The sequence below is a fragment of the Misgurnus anguillicaudatus genome, chromosome 11 (assembly GCF_027580225.2).
Source record: "Misgurnus anguillicaudatus chromosome 11, ASM2758022v2, whole genome shotgun sequence".
Taxonomy (NCBI): domain Eukaryota; kingdom Metazoa; phylum Chordata; class Actinopteri; order Cypriniformes; family Cobitidae; genus Misgurnus; species Misgurnus anguillicaudatus.
The window spans coordinates 34,095,907-34,110,835 of NC_073347.2; the positions used below are offsets into that span (position 1 = coordinate 34,095,907).

The 14,929-nt window shown below is 38.8% G+C and overlaps 1 protein-coding gene across 3 annotated transcripts in view; it reads right to left on the reverse strand.

The window, feature by feature from the left end:
• The window catches only part of ide (insulin-degrading enzyme), a 37,185-nt gene that overhangs the window by 20,275 nt on the left and 1,981 nt on the right, over nucleotides 1-14,929 (reverse strand). For all 3 annotated transcript variants that reach the window (XM_055171042.2, XM_055171041.2, XM_073873585.1), the window contains 8 exons: nucleotides 14,366-14,573; nucleotides 11,950-12,119; nucleotides 10,321-10,443; nucleotides 9,849-9,961; nucleotides 5,286-5,448; nucleotides 4,336-4,428; nucleotides 4,169-4,260; nucleotides 1,807-1,887 (listed from right to left, as the gene is read on the reverse strand). In XM_055171042.2, coding sequence (XP_055027017.1) covers nucleotides 1,807-1,887; nucleotides 4,169-4,260; nucleotides 4,336-4,428; nucleotides 5,286-5,448; nucleotides 9,849-9,961; nucleotides 10,321-10,443; nucleotides 11,950-12,119; nucleotides 14,366-14,573 — 1,043 coding nt within the window. The remainder of the gene's footprint in view (nucleotides 1-1,806; nucleotides 1,888-4,168; nucleotides 4,261-4,335; nucleotides 4,429-5,285; nucleotides 5,449-9,848; nucleotides 9,962-10,320; nucleotides 10,444-11,949; nucleotides 12,120-14,365; nucleotides 14,574-14,929) is intronic.

Consider the following 14,929-nt stretch of genomic DNA (forward strand, 5'->3'; position numbering starts at 1 on the left):
CTTTGTTCAGTCGAGAAGAAATTATGTTTTTTGAGGAAAACATTGCAGGATTTTTCTCGTTTTGATGGAGTTTGGTAGAGCCCAACATTTGATACTTAACTCAGTTTCAAAGGACTATAAACGATCGCAAACGAGGCATAAGGGTCTTATCTAGCGAAACGATTGTCATTTTTGACAAGAAAAATAAAAAATATCCACTTTTAAACCACAACTTCTCATCTAAATCCGGTCGTGATGCGATAGCGTGACCCGACGCAATACGTCATGACGTCAAGAGGTCACAGAGGACGAACGCGAAACTCCGCCCCAGTGTTTACAAGTGTTGAGAAAGAGGACCGTTCCTACGTTGTTGTATGTCAACTGATACTAATTAATGTCTTTGTGTCAGTTTATTGTTTACAATGGTCCGCAAATGTGGGTTTCATATATGTAACACGTGACCTCCCTACGTCACTACGCATTTACGTTAGGTCGCACTGGACCGGACCTAGACGAAAAGTTGTGGTTTATAGACCTTTGAAACTCCGTTGAAAAGTGTTGAGTTAAGTATTAAATATTGGGCTCTATTAAAGTCCATTAAAATGAGAAAAATCCTGGAATGTTTTCCTCAAAACACATAATTTCTTCTCGACTGAACAAAGAAAGACAATAACATTTTGGATGACATGGTGGTGAGTAAATTATCTAGATTTTTCTTTTAAGACAATTGAATATTCCTTTAAGTTTACATGGTAAATACAGTGGGATGTGTTAAAGCAACACTATGTAGTTTCTATGTAAAAATGACTTACAGCTCCCCCATGTGGTTAAAAAGCGCAACAGTGCCTGGTATCAGACACTCTTCTGCAGGCAGAGGGAGGGGTGGGGCTGTGTGCTCTACCCTCCACCGCCACTTTCAGAGTGTGCTTGTAGCAGCTAGGAGGCTGCTCAGATTGCAGCAACAGTACAATTTGTCCAGTTAAAAGTTGTTCTATCACTAAAATAATTTTAGAGACATTATTTAAAGGTAAAAAAACTACATAGTGTTGCTTTAAAAGTCTGTTTATAGTCAATGAATAGCTGCAAGAGTCAAATAATTATACAAGCATATAATATTAACTCGTTAATGGCGGGGAAAGAGTTCTCGTCATTTAAGAGAAAACATTTGCATTAAAAAAACTGCAATACTGCGATTATCCACCTACTCAATTTATGAAAAAAAAAAATCCTGAAGCCAAAATGTTATTTACTAATTTTAAACTCCGTGTATGTTTTGATAATCATTCTGAATCTGATCTCTAACAAAATTGCTTGACAAAAATGCCATTATTTCAGCTTTTGGCTTAAAAAATATTTATAAAAAGGAAAATACCCATATTTAGGAGTTTATAAGCAGAGAAAAAAAAATAGATAGTATGCAACGTTTTTCCAATTTTCTTTGCTTCTTTGAAAGTAGAGGGTCTGTTCTTTTATTTGATATATTTGTATGTTTATATATTTTTAGAAGAAAATTTTCCTGAAAGGCATTTTTGAAACTTTTGTGAAAATCACAAAAAAATGCTGGCGGGACACTTTACAAAAAAATGGCTGGCGGGGAATGAGTTAAACGCAAGTTTTGATTACATTTGTCATATTCATAATATGTGTTTTGTAGATGAATATTTTGTGTACTTTACATTTGAAAGTATATTACAATATTAATGTTGTTATAATCTGCGTGACCAATTTCTTTAATGATAATTTGATGGCAAAAGAGACTAGGGAGCAGTAAACACAACATAGCGACCCTGTTAATCGGAATCCAGTCTAATCATCATAGACACCTACGTGCAGTAATCCGGCCACTTTAGATGTGTATCCACGTGGACGCTCCTTATCCTTGAATCTAAATGCCACAGTGTTCAAATCCTGTCAAAAAAAAAAAAAGAGAAAAAGATCAATACTGTCCTTCCCAAGACTGGATTTACACTGCAAATCTTTATGCCCAATTCACTTTTTTTGCAGACCTGCTTACATCATCTTTTAAAAAGAGACTCGTATTTGATATCTGCATTTACATTAAACACTTGGCAAAACAATTTAAGGTAGACATACTGACCCAAACCACAGAGGAAGTAAAATGCCGCAATATGCAATGGACACAGACAAAATGGTTATACAATATTAGAGGTTTATTTCTGCAGCAAGACATAAAACTTTACATTACACCACTAAGAGGAGCTGTCGTCCTCAATTGCACTGCAAAGAAGAGTCATGTGATCACTGGTGGTGTCAACCTGAGTTCACAACATTTGCCAGCATCGCATTTTCAATGACGCACGACACTTGAGATGTCTTGACATGGGAATATCCGTTCGGTCCGCTTACATTGGGAATGCGAAAGCATGTATCCAATTTATTTCCACATGAGGCCGATCAGAGAATATCAAAATCTAAGTGCTTTTTCCTGCTTACACTTACCGATTTGTGCCACTTGAGGAAAAAAAATCAGAATCGAGTCACTTCAAACAGGCAGTGTAAATGCAACTAGGGGTGTGCAAAAAAATCGATTCACATTTGAATCGCGATTCAAGCATTGCCGATTCATAGAATTCCAAAAATCGATTCATATATATATATTTTTTAACGTCGTGTTACTATCGTCCTGAAATGAGTTTATCTCAGTATTCCCATAGATGGCGCGTCAAAGTCACACTGACGCCTGCACACTCTTGTCACAGTGTTTCCCCACACATTGCTGTGCAGCGCTGCCCAGGTTAACAAGTGCCCAAGTATATCTGGCATCAAATTTTGTCTTTTTTGTTTTTCCGTGATGATGCCACTGTTTAATAATGACATTTTGTGTGCGACATAATGAGTTCGGTGTGCGTTCACGTGCTCTGTTTCTCAGTGAATTGGAATGCGACGCGAACAAGCTCGTGTCACATTGTATCCTTCATGTTTCTGAACTTGAGCAAAGTTTTACCATTAGAGGACTTCACGGAGCACCCGCGGCCCATATGGTTCCGGGTTTGTATTTGAAATGGTCAGTCGGGTCCGGGTCAGTCATAGTTAATTACTCCGAGTCCCGAGTCTGATTAATATTGTGTGTAAAACCCGAGTCGAACGGAGAGTGGCCGTGAGCGCTACCGCGCTAAAGCTAGCTCTTTTCTATTATTATTAATAAACCATATATTTTCTAAAACATATTGCAATGAACGAGCAAAGCTCAAGCTGACTCAAGATTTACAAAACGCAAAGCTGTAATGTAAAGTCCCCTGTCACTGGGACAGCAAGTAGACTTTTGAATCTGAAATAATGAGTGGATTTAGCTTTTTTTTAATCGACAAGAGAGAAATAGAAAGAGAGGCACTTTTCCTGCTTCTGCTCTATCTAATAGAAATAATAACCATTATAACACCAGTCACATTTCTAATATATAGACCTGCACTGTCTATCATTAATATGCTATATTATTGTATTTAATAGAGTTTAATAAAAGGGGTCATCTAATTGCTTCATATCAGTTTTTATTTTTGCATAAAGACATAAAGTAATATCAAACTACATTTAATTTGTTGTGTTTATTTTCTTTAAAATTGTATATCTACTACAATCACATTCGACAAAAAAAAATTCTCACTTGGATTTAAAAATGAAACCCAAAATTGAAAAAGCTGTCATGACTACATTTACATACTGTGAATCGTTTTTTAATCGAAAATCGATTCTGAATCGAATCTTGAGCCTAAAAATCGGAATCGAATCGGATCGTGAAATTTTCTGAATCGTGCACCCCTAAATGCAACCCAACGTGTCTTCTGGTTACATCATATCAGAGTTGACTAGTATGTTTGAGATCAAACTTCATCCCAGCTATCATGAAAATATTCATAGCAAAGAAAGTTAAAATGACCAAGATGTTTACCGTCCGTCTGATGCACCAAATCACTTTTTTTCAATCTGGAAAGCTCCAATCTGACTGGTTTATTTTATATTAACTTTCGGGTAGTAGTCTTTTTTTATGGCGTGTTATTATTACCAAGATAACACAAACCTTATTGCAACTCATTGCCTTACATGCAAATCAGATGCTATCTTTGAGTTTAAGACGTTTGCTCCTTCAATGTAATCCAGACCTTTTGCCACTATGTCTGTCTACATGATACTGGAATGATCTTTTCAAAGCTATTTTAACATTTGATCATACCTTACACTCCTGAAAGACCCATTCCTGAGGTCCCTCTGTCCGCAGCTTCTGAATATACTGGAACATGTGAAAAATGATGTCGTCCACATGCACTGGAGACACAAGAACAACAGCTCAAGCCACAAAAAACACAAGCAAACACATACACACATCCTCAAGATCCTTACACAGTCCCTCTTCTGTCAGGTCCACATTAATAATAAAAAACATGAACCCTTTGGCTCCTTCTTTCTGACCGCCGACCAACGTGTTCACCCATCCTAAAGAGAAACAGAGCGAATGTGTGAACATATATTCATTATATAACTAGATCATCATCCATTTAATCATCAAGTTTAATCATTTATAACTTTGATTGATTGTTTTTATTAGGGATGCACCGAATCCAGGATTCGGTTTCGGATTCGGCCGAATACTGGGCTTTTTGGCGGGGTTCGGGTTCGGCCGAATCCTAGATTTTTTTTCCACCGAACCGAACCCTAGGCTTGCGCTACGCTGGTCGACGTCACGCAGCCGTTGATTACACACATCGGGTGCTGACGTGGAGATGAGCTTTTTCTTTCGGTCAGCTGGACACACCAAAACTTTTAAACACGGCTGAAAACGCCTTGAGGACCCCAAATGCCAGCTGTTTTTCAGCCGAGCGCTTGGTAGCTGTGATGCTTCAGCTGTGAGCCGGTTGGTTGCTGTGGTAATGTCCCGCCCCTCCTCCACTGTAATTGGACGGCCGTGTGAAGACTGTGACATTGACGAGCGGAGCTTCTCACTCAAAGTTAAATATAGTTTTCAGCGCGGAGCTGCTTGCTTATTGGAAAAACGAGCGTGTCGCAACGCATCGCTTTCATTATGCATAGGCTTATGGTAATTGTCAAAATAGTTTTTCCAACTTGTCATCCTGGCATAATGTACAGTTAAAATTAAATAAAATGAAAAATACACTGCTGTGGACGTTTTTTACTTCATTAATGTGTTTTACTGTGTTGGAATAAGGATGCGAGTAGGATTCGGTATTCGGTTTCGGATTCGGCCGAATCTTAAGCGGTGGATTCGGGATTCGGCCGAACCTAAAAAATCTGGATTCGGTGCATCCCTACTTTTTATAGACAAATTCTCTCACCTTTAGATTTGAGCTCAGACAAAAGACTTCCTGGACCTTCATGTCCAATCAGATGGCCTAAATAATGACCGGGGTTTGACTTGTAGTACTTCTGCAGGTCTGGGATGGGGAAGGTCACATACAGGTTTCTTATGTCCTTAATAGGCACGACTTTATAAAATTGCTGTGGATAGACAGGATGGAAAATATTACAAACCAAAGACAATGCAGGAGCCAAAAAGTGCTGTTTTAAACTCCTTTCTAACAAAACGTTGAAGCTAGATAATTGCAATAAATTACTAGAGTTCGCTATTAACACAAACACGTCCTGGGGACATAGCAACATTTCCGGGACCAGTGCCGGAATGTGCCATATATGAAAAAATGCAGAAACAATAGCGTTACGGGTGTGTCATAGATGATGCATGTGTCATTGCAATGACATAATTATTGCGCAACTCTTTGACAGAGGACTTTAAATGCAGATTATAAAACGGCCAGTTCTGGTTCTTCATTCTGATTGGTTGAAACGCGTTCTCAGCTGTGATAAAACTCACCGGTAAACCCACGGCTCAAACCGTATTACATAGCTTGTATCACTGCGCCACTGTTGTTGTGTACTGTAGAAAATAACTGTCAAAATGTCGGATTTTGTTGTCAATTTTGATTTATTGGGTGGGCTAATTATATTATATTGTATTAATTATAATCCTCAACAATTGAACAATTAATGGCGATATCCAGATAAGTGTCAATAAATATTGTTGAGTTTTCTTGTTAATGCTTCCGTGAGGAGTAGTTGTACCGTATATTATCCACTGGGTGGCGATCACTGATCAGTGGTGGCGATCTTACACAACATAAACACTGATGCTTTCACTCAACACTTTAAAACTCAAGTGTATTTTTTGATCAGCGATCTGAATCGGATCTCTAACAAAAGTCATTCACAGAAATGGAATTATCCCAACATTTTGCTCAAAATTTGAGAGGATAAAAGAACAATTGAAGGTAGGGTGAAACGTTTTTATTTTGTTGTTTGAAAGCAGAGGGTCTGTTCTTTCATTTGATATATTGTATGTTTATATATCTAAAGAAGAACATTTTTCTGGAAGGCATTAATGTTTAACTAAAGCTGGGTGGCAACTCTTTTAAAAAACGCTGGCAGGGAAAGTGTTAAGCATGCTTCCAAGCATATTTGATCCACACGTCAACAGTTGCACGGTATAAATGTTAATGTATAAATTAGATGAATGTTGATTTATGAAAATAAACACCACAGTCTTAATGAATCATATTTTCATTGTGTCTTTGCTCCGTCTGTTTTGCTTGGGAACCGCTCTGTTGCAGACACACTTGAGTCTGAGGAACTACTTTGTTTGGCGGAAGACTAATATCTGTACTAATATAATTACAACTTATTTGCTGTGTTTTATTATATGAAATCCTGCTATACATAATTTGAAGCAACCGTTTTATAAACGCAGTGGGCCCCGCGAAGCGGTGGGTTACCAGTGCATTTTATAACGGCTAAGGGGGTTTTAGGCACTCCGCTTCGCGTCGTGCCTAACAACGCCCCTTAGCCGTTATAAAATGCACTGGTAACCCACTGCTTCTTGGGGCTTATTGCTTTATCAACATTCACAAAAAAGTCTGCAAACTGGATTGAACTCAATCTCCGTGCCGAAATTAAGCAGAGTTCGGCAGCTTAATGGAACGGTGCGCAAAGCACTAGTTTATAATAGAATCAGAAAAGGCATGGGCATGGTTTCTCGAGAGATATTGCAGGTCATTTGCAAACTTAAAGGGACACTACCGACCGATACCGACACCGATTTAAACAGACAACTTCTGGCCGATACCGATATTAAACACGTGTATACAATACTATACAGTTGGTCTATTAGCTAGCTTATTTCTGCATCAAATTATTTTTACTAAACATGGATTGGATCTAATTAACATTCAACTGACCATAATAAGAGAGGCACAAATTAAGCTAAAACAAATATAATAAGACAGCATAACAACCTTCAAAGGTGGTTTTTGCTATTCAGCATTTATTTTATTAATAACATTAACTCATTTTTTACATATAATGGATTTATTTATGCAGTTAATTAATAAACAATCGATATCTGCCTTTCTCGTGCTATTGCCGATATGCCGATGGTTTCAAATTCTTCAAAAATCGGCCGATAAATATCGGTGGCCGATACATCGGTGCATCACTAGTTAGAACCCCAGTCATGTTTTTGAATGGTCGTGCATCATTCCCTCAGTTTCCCCTGAGATGGGAGAAATTCAGATTTCAGTGTTGCACTTACTTCTTTCAATGATGTATAATTTGTCATTTTGCGTCAATGAAAGAAGGAACTGCTGTATCTTTGTCAAGGGTGAAAGACACTCATTCCTCATTTTTCCAAGGTGGGACCCATGGGTGGGACCCACTCAAACTAAAGACCTATTACAGATCAGTGGGTGGGACTTACGAAAATATACGAACATCAGCCGCCATCTTCATGCTAAGTTAAGCTAACAGATGATGTGGAGCGAGCCAGACTTCATGTCACAATAATAGCGGAAGGTAATCGATATGATATGGAAGAGGGTCAGGGTTTCCCGCAGAAAATTTGTTAGTTAAGGTGGTAGGAGTGGGCGGTGCAGAGGGCGTGGCAATCAAAGGGGCGGGGCGTATGTGTCATGATGAAAATTAAAATATTTTTATTTAAAACACTCAAAACTTAATTTTGAAGAAACTATGACAGAAAATGAACACACAGTAGATTATTAATGAATTAAATGTTTTTAACAGATACCTCTAATGGGAATAGCTGCGTGATGAAGTGAAACTAAAGGGTTAATATAAACACAAACTAAAGCAGATGTTGTAGAACGTCAGGTGAACGATGATAGATGGCGCAAAAATTGTAAAATCTGATTATTTCCCACTATTAATTACATTATCTTAAAGGAGTGTAACTACTGTAAAGTGAGCAAGAGTGCTCAACAATTATATCTAATCAACACAGGCACGTGAAACCTACCTATCAGGTTGCTCAAACAACAAAATCACCAGCTAACTTACTTTAAATTTGGCAGAACTATAGACTAATACAATAACCCAAAACATAAGTCCACTTACAGTTCTCACGGACACGTGTTTTATCAACTGGCTATCCTCCAGACATGACGGACCACGTCTTTATCTCATTTAGGCCGTGTAGCACGCGTGCACACTCGCGGTGTGAAGCGCCTATGCACTATTCTCCGAGATGTTTTATCAACTGGCTAGTTACCCTCCAGACAGTGACAGTCCGTCCCAGGTCGCGGTGTGAAGCGCGTACGCGCTATTCGCCGATGCACTTGACGGCCTTTTGTGCAGCGAATTTTTTTTTTTTTTTGGACGACCTAGTTAAGGCGGTAGGGTTTCAAAGCTAAGGCGGGCCGCCTGAACTGACATGTGCTGCGGGAAACCTTGAGGGTGATTTCGCAACCGTGATGCTCTAATCCGCTGTTCATGGCACCTTTATGAGCCACAATACAGCAAAGAGCTGAGGCAGGTGCTTCGGCTGCGTAAAGGAGCCCGGGGAAGACGCCGCAACCCTCGGCCTCTGCTGCGTAGAGAAGCCCAGACTGGCTAGAGCTTGGACGGACTAGTAGTGCCTGTACTCTCGCTGTGTGCTTTCTGTATAACATTTCCGCATTAGATCAGAATATGGACGTTTGTTTGGTGAATGGTCCCGGGCAAGAGAGGTACTTTGCGCATGTTTATTTCACAGACGTGTAAAATAAACAGCTTACAAGCACAAGCGCTGAGCCGGGAATTCTGTGTAGTATTCATATTGTGCGGTGGACGCGTTTGTGTGCAGGATGGGGCATTGTCTTCTTTGGGAATATACATGTTTGGCCAAGCACTCTCAAAAATATATCAGAAACTAAATGAAGCTACTACCCAAGCTTCGTACCGTATATGGACAGCGGTGTCCTGGATACATATTTTAGAATCCTAAACTGGAAGCGACAGCCAAAGCCTGCAGGAATAAACAGATTTCTGACTATAAAGTGAGTGTTTCTATTTTCTTTGTTATACTAACGTGGCGTTTATGTACACAAAAGCATATCTGAGCGGTGTTCCGATTGGTGGGATTGGCTTGCAGAGCTGTGCATTGTGGGAGTTGTAGTTTTCCATACAAATGTGCCCTAAAGTCACATTCTGTCTTTTCTCGGTCAAATAGGCACAACGTTTGACTACAAATATGACCCACTTTCAATAAAGATGAATGTTGCTATGGCCCTTTAAGACACTGTGAAAAAAATCCACCAAGTGCACAATAACATTACAAGTCACACCCTAATGCCAGAACAAGTTTGAATTGCGGAAAATCACCGGCAGTGTAAATGAATCAAAACGATCCCGGGATAAATCCCACACATATTATCCATATATTTACCAGAGTATTCCCAGACCTATTGATTTATCCAAAAACGGGTGTAAGGTGCAAAGAGATGTTTTTAGGGTGTAGGATAACAATAGTAGGGTTAGGATGTGAGTTTTTAAGGGTGTAGGGGTCAAGAGCTCACCCTCAAATGTTCTTCCTGAAAAGGGTGTGTGGGGAATTCTGGGACAGGCACGATCTTGTTTTCCACCTCTCCAAAAAGCTGCACAACCATAGACGTCAGGTCATCCAGCGTTTCTGTCAAAGGTGTGTCAAACACATATTTAAACTTTAAATTAAATAAACACAACAGAGAACAAGACAGCACTCATAAAACATTCAATCTCATACTAAGAGTGAAATTTAAAATCTAGCATGTGTTGTGAAGAGCTCACAGACCATCAGCATTATTTGGCATTTATGGTGTAGTAGTGTTATTATTTAAATTTTTTTTATGTTTCAACACCAAGCACAGAATTGTATGCAAGAGAAGGAAATTTCTCCAAGACTGTCCAGAGTAAAATTGCACATTGACTATCTCCAGGGATTATCTGACATATGAAATTGAATCAAAGGTAATGTAGTTTCCACAGCTGTATTCATGACTGCTGACTGACCTCTGCCCAGCACACACAGTCCCATCAGGTTGGATGAGTAATAGGTGGAGTGAAACTTGAGTAGTTCCTCACGGATGTCAATACCCTGTTGAGACGGCCTTGTCTCAAGGGTTAACTTATTGCCTAAAAAAGACATTTAATTTACAGTCATTAGTGCTTAAATGTATGTTCGATAGGTGTTTAACAACTAATAAGCGCAGACAAACCTAATGCTGCGTTCACACCAGCCGCGGTAGAGGCATCAAGCGCTAGTGATTTCAATGTTAAGTTAATGTGAAGACGCGTTGACGCGTGTCTGGAGGTCTCGCGGCGCGAATGAGGCGTTAAGGCACGTCTAGTGCGAGTTGAAAAATTTGAACTTTAAAATACGCCGCGTTAACCAATCAGGAGCTTGCTCTAGTAGTGACGTGATTACAGGAAGCGAGCGGAGTCGCAGAAGCAGCTCCCATGATGCGAATGTCCGCGTGAATGTCTCGATTTACTAGAATTTCACGTGCAAATGAAGCGAGTAAACAAAATGTTCAAGCGGCAAACTAGACACGGTAGACGTGAATTTGACGCCTCAAAGCGCCTGGTGTGAACCCACAGTAACACATGTGGACAAAAAGCCACAGAAAGCCATTTTGATTGGATGGGGCTTCAACAATACTTAAAGGGATAGTTCAATCAAAAATAAATAATTTACTTACCGTCAAGTTGTTACAAACCTGTATAAATGTGTTTGTTCTGATGAACACAAAAGAAGATATTTTGAGCAATGTTTTTAACCTACAGTTTTTGAGCACCATTGACTTCCATTGTATTTTTTCCCTTCTATGGAAGTCAATGGTGCTCCTGCTTGATTACACATGTGTTCAGCAGAATAAAGAATTTAATACAGATTTGTAACAAATTGAGGGGTGTGTAAATGAGCATAAAGGACAAAATAAAAACAGTGATGGTACATTCACAAGGGGTGTAAGCGTTAATGCTTCTCATGCACTTTCAATGGGTGACGTAAAGCGTTGCCGAACTGAATTGTGGATCCATCGACGTCGCGTCACTGCCGTTGCTCGCGGTAGAAGTTGAATATTTATCCACTTTTAAAGCAGCGGCAACGCGTGCATCAGCCAATCACATCGCCTTATGCAAATAACCTAGACCGAGCCAGCCAATTACATTTATGGAAGACTGGAGCATGTACTGCGGCCACTGTGATTGGCTGTTGGCCACGCTTCAGACAAGCCTTCCGTCAAGCGTTAACACTTTCGCCCAGTGTGAATGTACCGTAAAGGACAAAATATTTTTGGGTGAACTATCCCTTTAAGCTTTCATAAGGGGTGGGGTTTGAGCACCAATGAACACAGATGCATTAGGTACCAATACTCAAATTAAATAAACATCTGATTTACTGACAAATTAAGCCTTATATAACTCCAGGCCGCCACCATCTGGCTATTCTGGGCACCGATAAATCTCAAGGTAGATTAAGGTAAATCAATCTAGACATTATCCTCTGTGGAGGGGTGTGCTACAAGATAAAGTAGAGAGACTTTTATCGATCAAATAAATAGAGAGAAGACATAAACTAACTAAAATCAAACTAAAGAAAGGACATTATGACAGGAACAGGTGTAAACCTTTTCATACCAGTGCCAAATTTACTAAAGGGGTGATTGGGGTTCCCAGTAGCTTTCTCCAGCTGAAACAGCCGCCAAGCGTCATTCATGACGTTCTTCTCGTGTTCAGAGTCCACTGCGTTCACCTCTCTGTCCTTACAGCTCTCATCAAACAGAGGACAGAGAAAGAACTGAGCAAACCTGCGAGGAGAAATTCAAACAACATATGAAGCACAAGGGTGAAAGGTCTTTAACAATATTCAAATGTGTGGTTTAAATACATTGTCTAGAGGGAGACCAGACGTTGCTTGAACCTACAGCTGTGAAATGATTTGCATGTTTAAGTTTTCAATTTTATATATTCAAATTGGCATATACGCTTTTGTCCAAGCTTAACTGCCATGCAAACGAAGATGGAGTTAATAGTGCTAAAGAACGCATTCAGAACAACGGAAGGCCAACCAGTACAAAAACTAGCACTGAATTATCAAATTTGGTTTTGGCGAATATTAAAAAATGTTTTACCTTTGTTGCAAATTTATAGACAACATCCTACTGTTACAATCCTATTGGGGAAAATATTCAAAAAAAAAAAAAATTGTGGCTAACGTGACAAAAGAATAATGCCACATAAAAAATATTAAAACCTTCTAGATCCGTTGATACACAAAGGTTTGTCAATCATTGGGAGTAGGTATCTGTTGACCAATGAGAGCTTTAGAGGTGGGGTTTAGATTAGAAATACAAACTGCATTCTTATTTGATTTTAGACTTAAGGGATGTTTACATTATAACTGTAACTATAAAAAAATATGTTTTTAAAAATAGTTTTGTATTAAAGATATAATGGACGACATCGTTGGGAGCATTTTTTTCTGACTAATTTTAAATAAACCATTAACAGCCAATCAAATCCATTCCAACTTCAAGTGCACGTGCATTTAAAAAGACAGATGACACTGCGGAGAAGCTCATTGCTGAGGTCTATAACATAAAATTAAAAGTTAAATAAAAATAAATGGAAATATGCAATATTAATGCCATTGAAGGTAAATTATATCCGCGAGTACTGTGCCTCGCAAGCGAATTAGCATAAAGTTATCGTTCGGTGGTGGGGACGCTAATATAGTTATTAGGGTTGCGCAAAAATATCGATACAGGTAACTATTGTGATTTTTAGTGATACACCATAGTGTATCGATATTTCAAATCACTACTACCGATATTTAAAAAAAAAAAATCCTCCGCCGTTGCTGTAGTTGTCGCTGTCCAGTTGTCTGTCATATACGGCCTATGTCTCAGAAGTTAACGGGAGTGAAAAAATGGCAGAAAATTTAAAAAACACCTGCAGCTTTCGTGTGGACACACTTTGGCTTAAAAAAAAAGTGAAAGAAATCTTCTACATTTTTAACATTTTTGATAAAAAAGAAAAAGCATTGCAATGTATCGCAACATGCAACGTATTGTATCTGATCGCGATACATTGTATCATGACCCATGTATCGCGATAAGTATCGTACCCGTGAGGCCCTTGCCAATATCCAACCCTAATAGTTATCATTATCGCTATAATGTGAGTGGGCTTTTAACCAGCTATATTTTTTACACCCCTTTCAGTGCATTTATACCGCAATACCGCATGTGTGCATACCGCGGCATGAAACATTTGCATATCATGATATGCACATGTGCGGTATTAAGGTTTATTTGGATTGAATGAGCAATTTAATTTTAATACTTCAAAAAGTAGTGTCCGGTCAAAGTTTTAGGTCTATGCAGATAATATAGTATCTGGCATGCAGATGTTAGTTGGGATATGCATGTGTGTGCAACCGTGCACGATAGTGGTGATATTTATTTGATCATATTTTTGTTTGTTTGTTTACATTTTTAAAATGTCTGATTTGTTTTATGCAACAGTAAAACATGACTGTTCACTTGCAAAAGTTGTTGTAATCCCTGAAATATGTTGGTTGTATAATTTTTTTAAAAATATATTTTAAAACCACTTAATTTGATTGTAGAAAAATAAATAATATATAATACTGCATTATTTAGCATGCCATTGCATTGTTTTCGATATTGCACATTTGTACTACTGTGCAAGCACTCCAGTCAGACTTCCTTTTTAAAGCTAGCAATATTTTTCATTACAATACGAGTCAAGTTGTTCAGATTAATCATGAAAGTTTCAATGAGCAGGTGGTGTTCTGATCCACAATAGCATTTAGTGTATGGGGTAACGCTCCTGTATCCTAAAACAGAGCAACTTGATTCCTCCTAGACGTGTAACTCCACACCAAAAGACAGCGTGACACCTGAAGGACCGAAGACGGCCGCCCTTTGGTAAGTTCAAATATAGGGCTCTCATTGTTTTTCAGCAAGTAAAACAGGTCGGCATTGCAGATGACCGTTTAATAATTCACACATTTTTTTGGATTATTTACCTGTCCAATGCACCTTGCAGGTGCTCATGGGAAACATCAAAGTAGTAATTTGTGTGTTCTCCGCTGGTGAAGGCGTTGGAACTGCCAGCATGCTCGCTGAGGAATTGGCTGTACTCGTTCTCTTTGGGGTACTTTTCTGTGCCTAGAAACAGCATGTGCTCGCAAAAGTGAGCTAAACCTGAAATGTTTTCAGGATCTGATAGGGAACCTGCAAGACAAAAAGAGGAGATGATCAATAAAAATGCACACACAGAGAGACAAATAACTTGACAAACTTGCACGCCGAGTTGTCTGCTTCACTTGATGGTACAGGTTCAGACATATTCAAGACGCTTAATCAAATCCTTATATTTACACAAAGGTCAGTATGACGGTATGCTATTGTATTTGAAATAATTGCTGCACGGCATTAAAGGGAAACACAGTATGCGCTAACTTGCAGGACATTGCAACGTTCAATAGGGCTGTGGAATTAATCGTTTTCAATGATTGATTCAAACAACTAAAAACAATATAATCGTGGTAAAACAATTATTGTGCGATTAAAATAAAAGTTGCATGCTG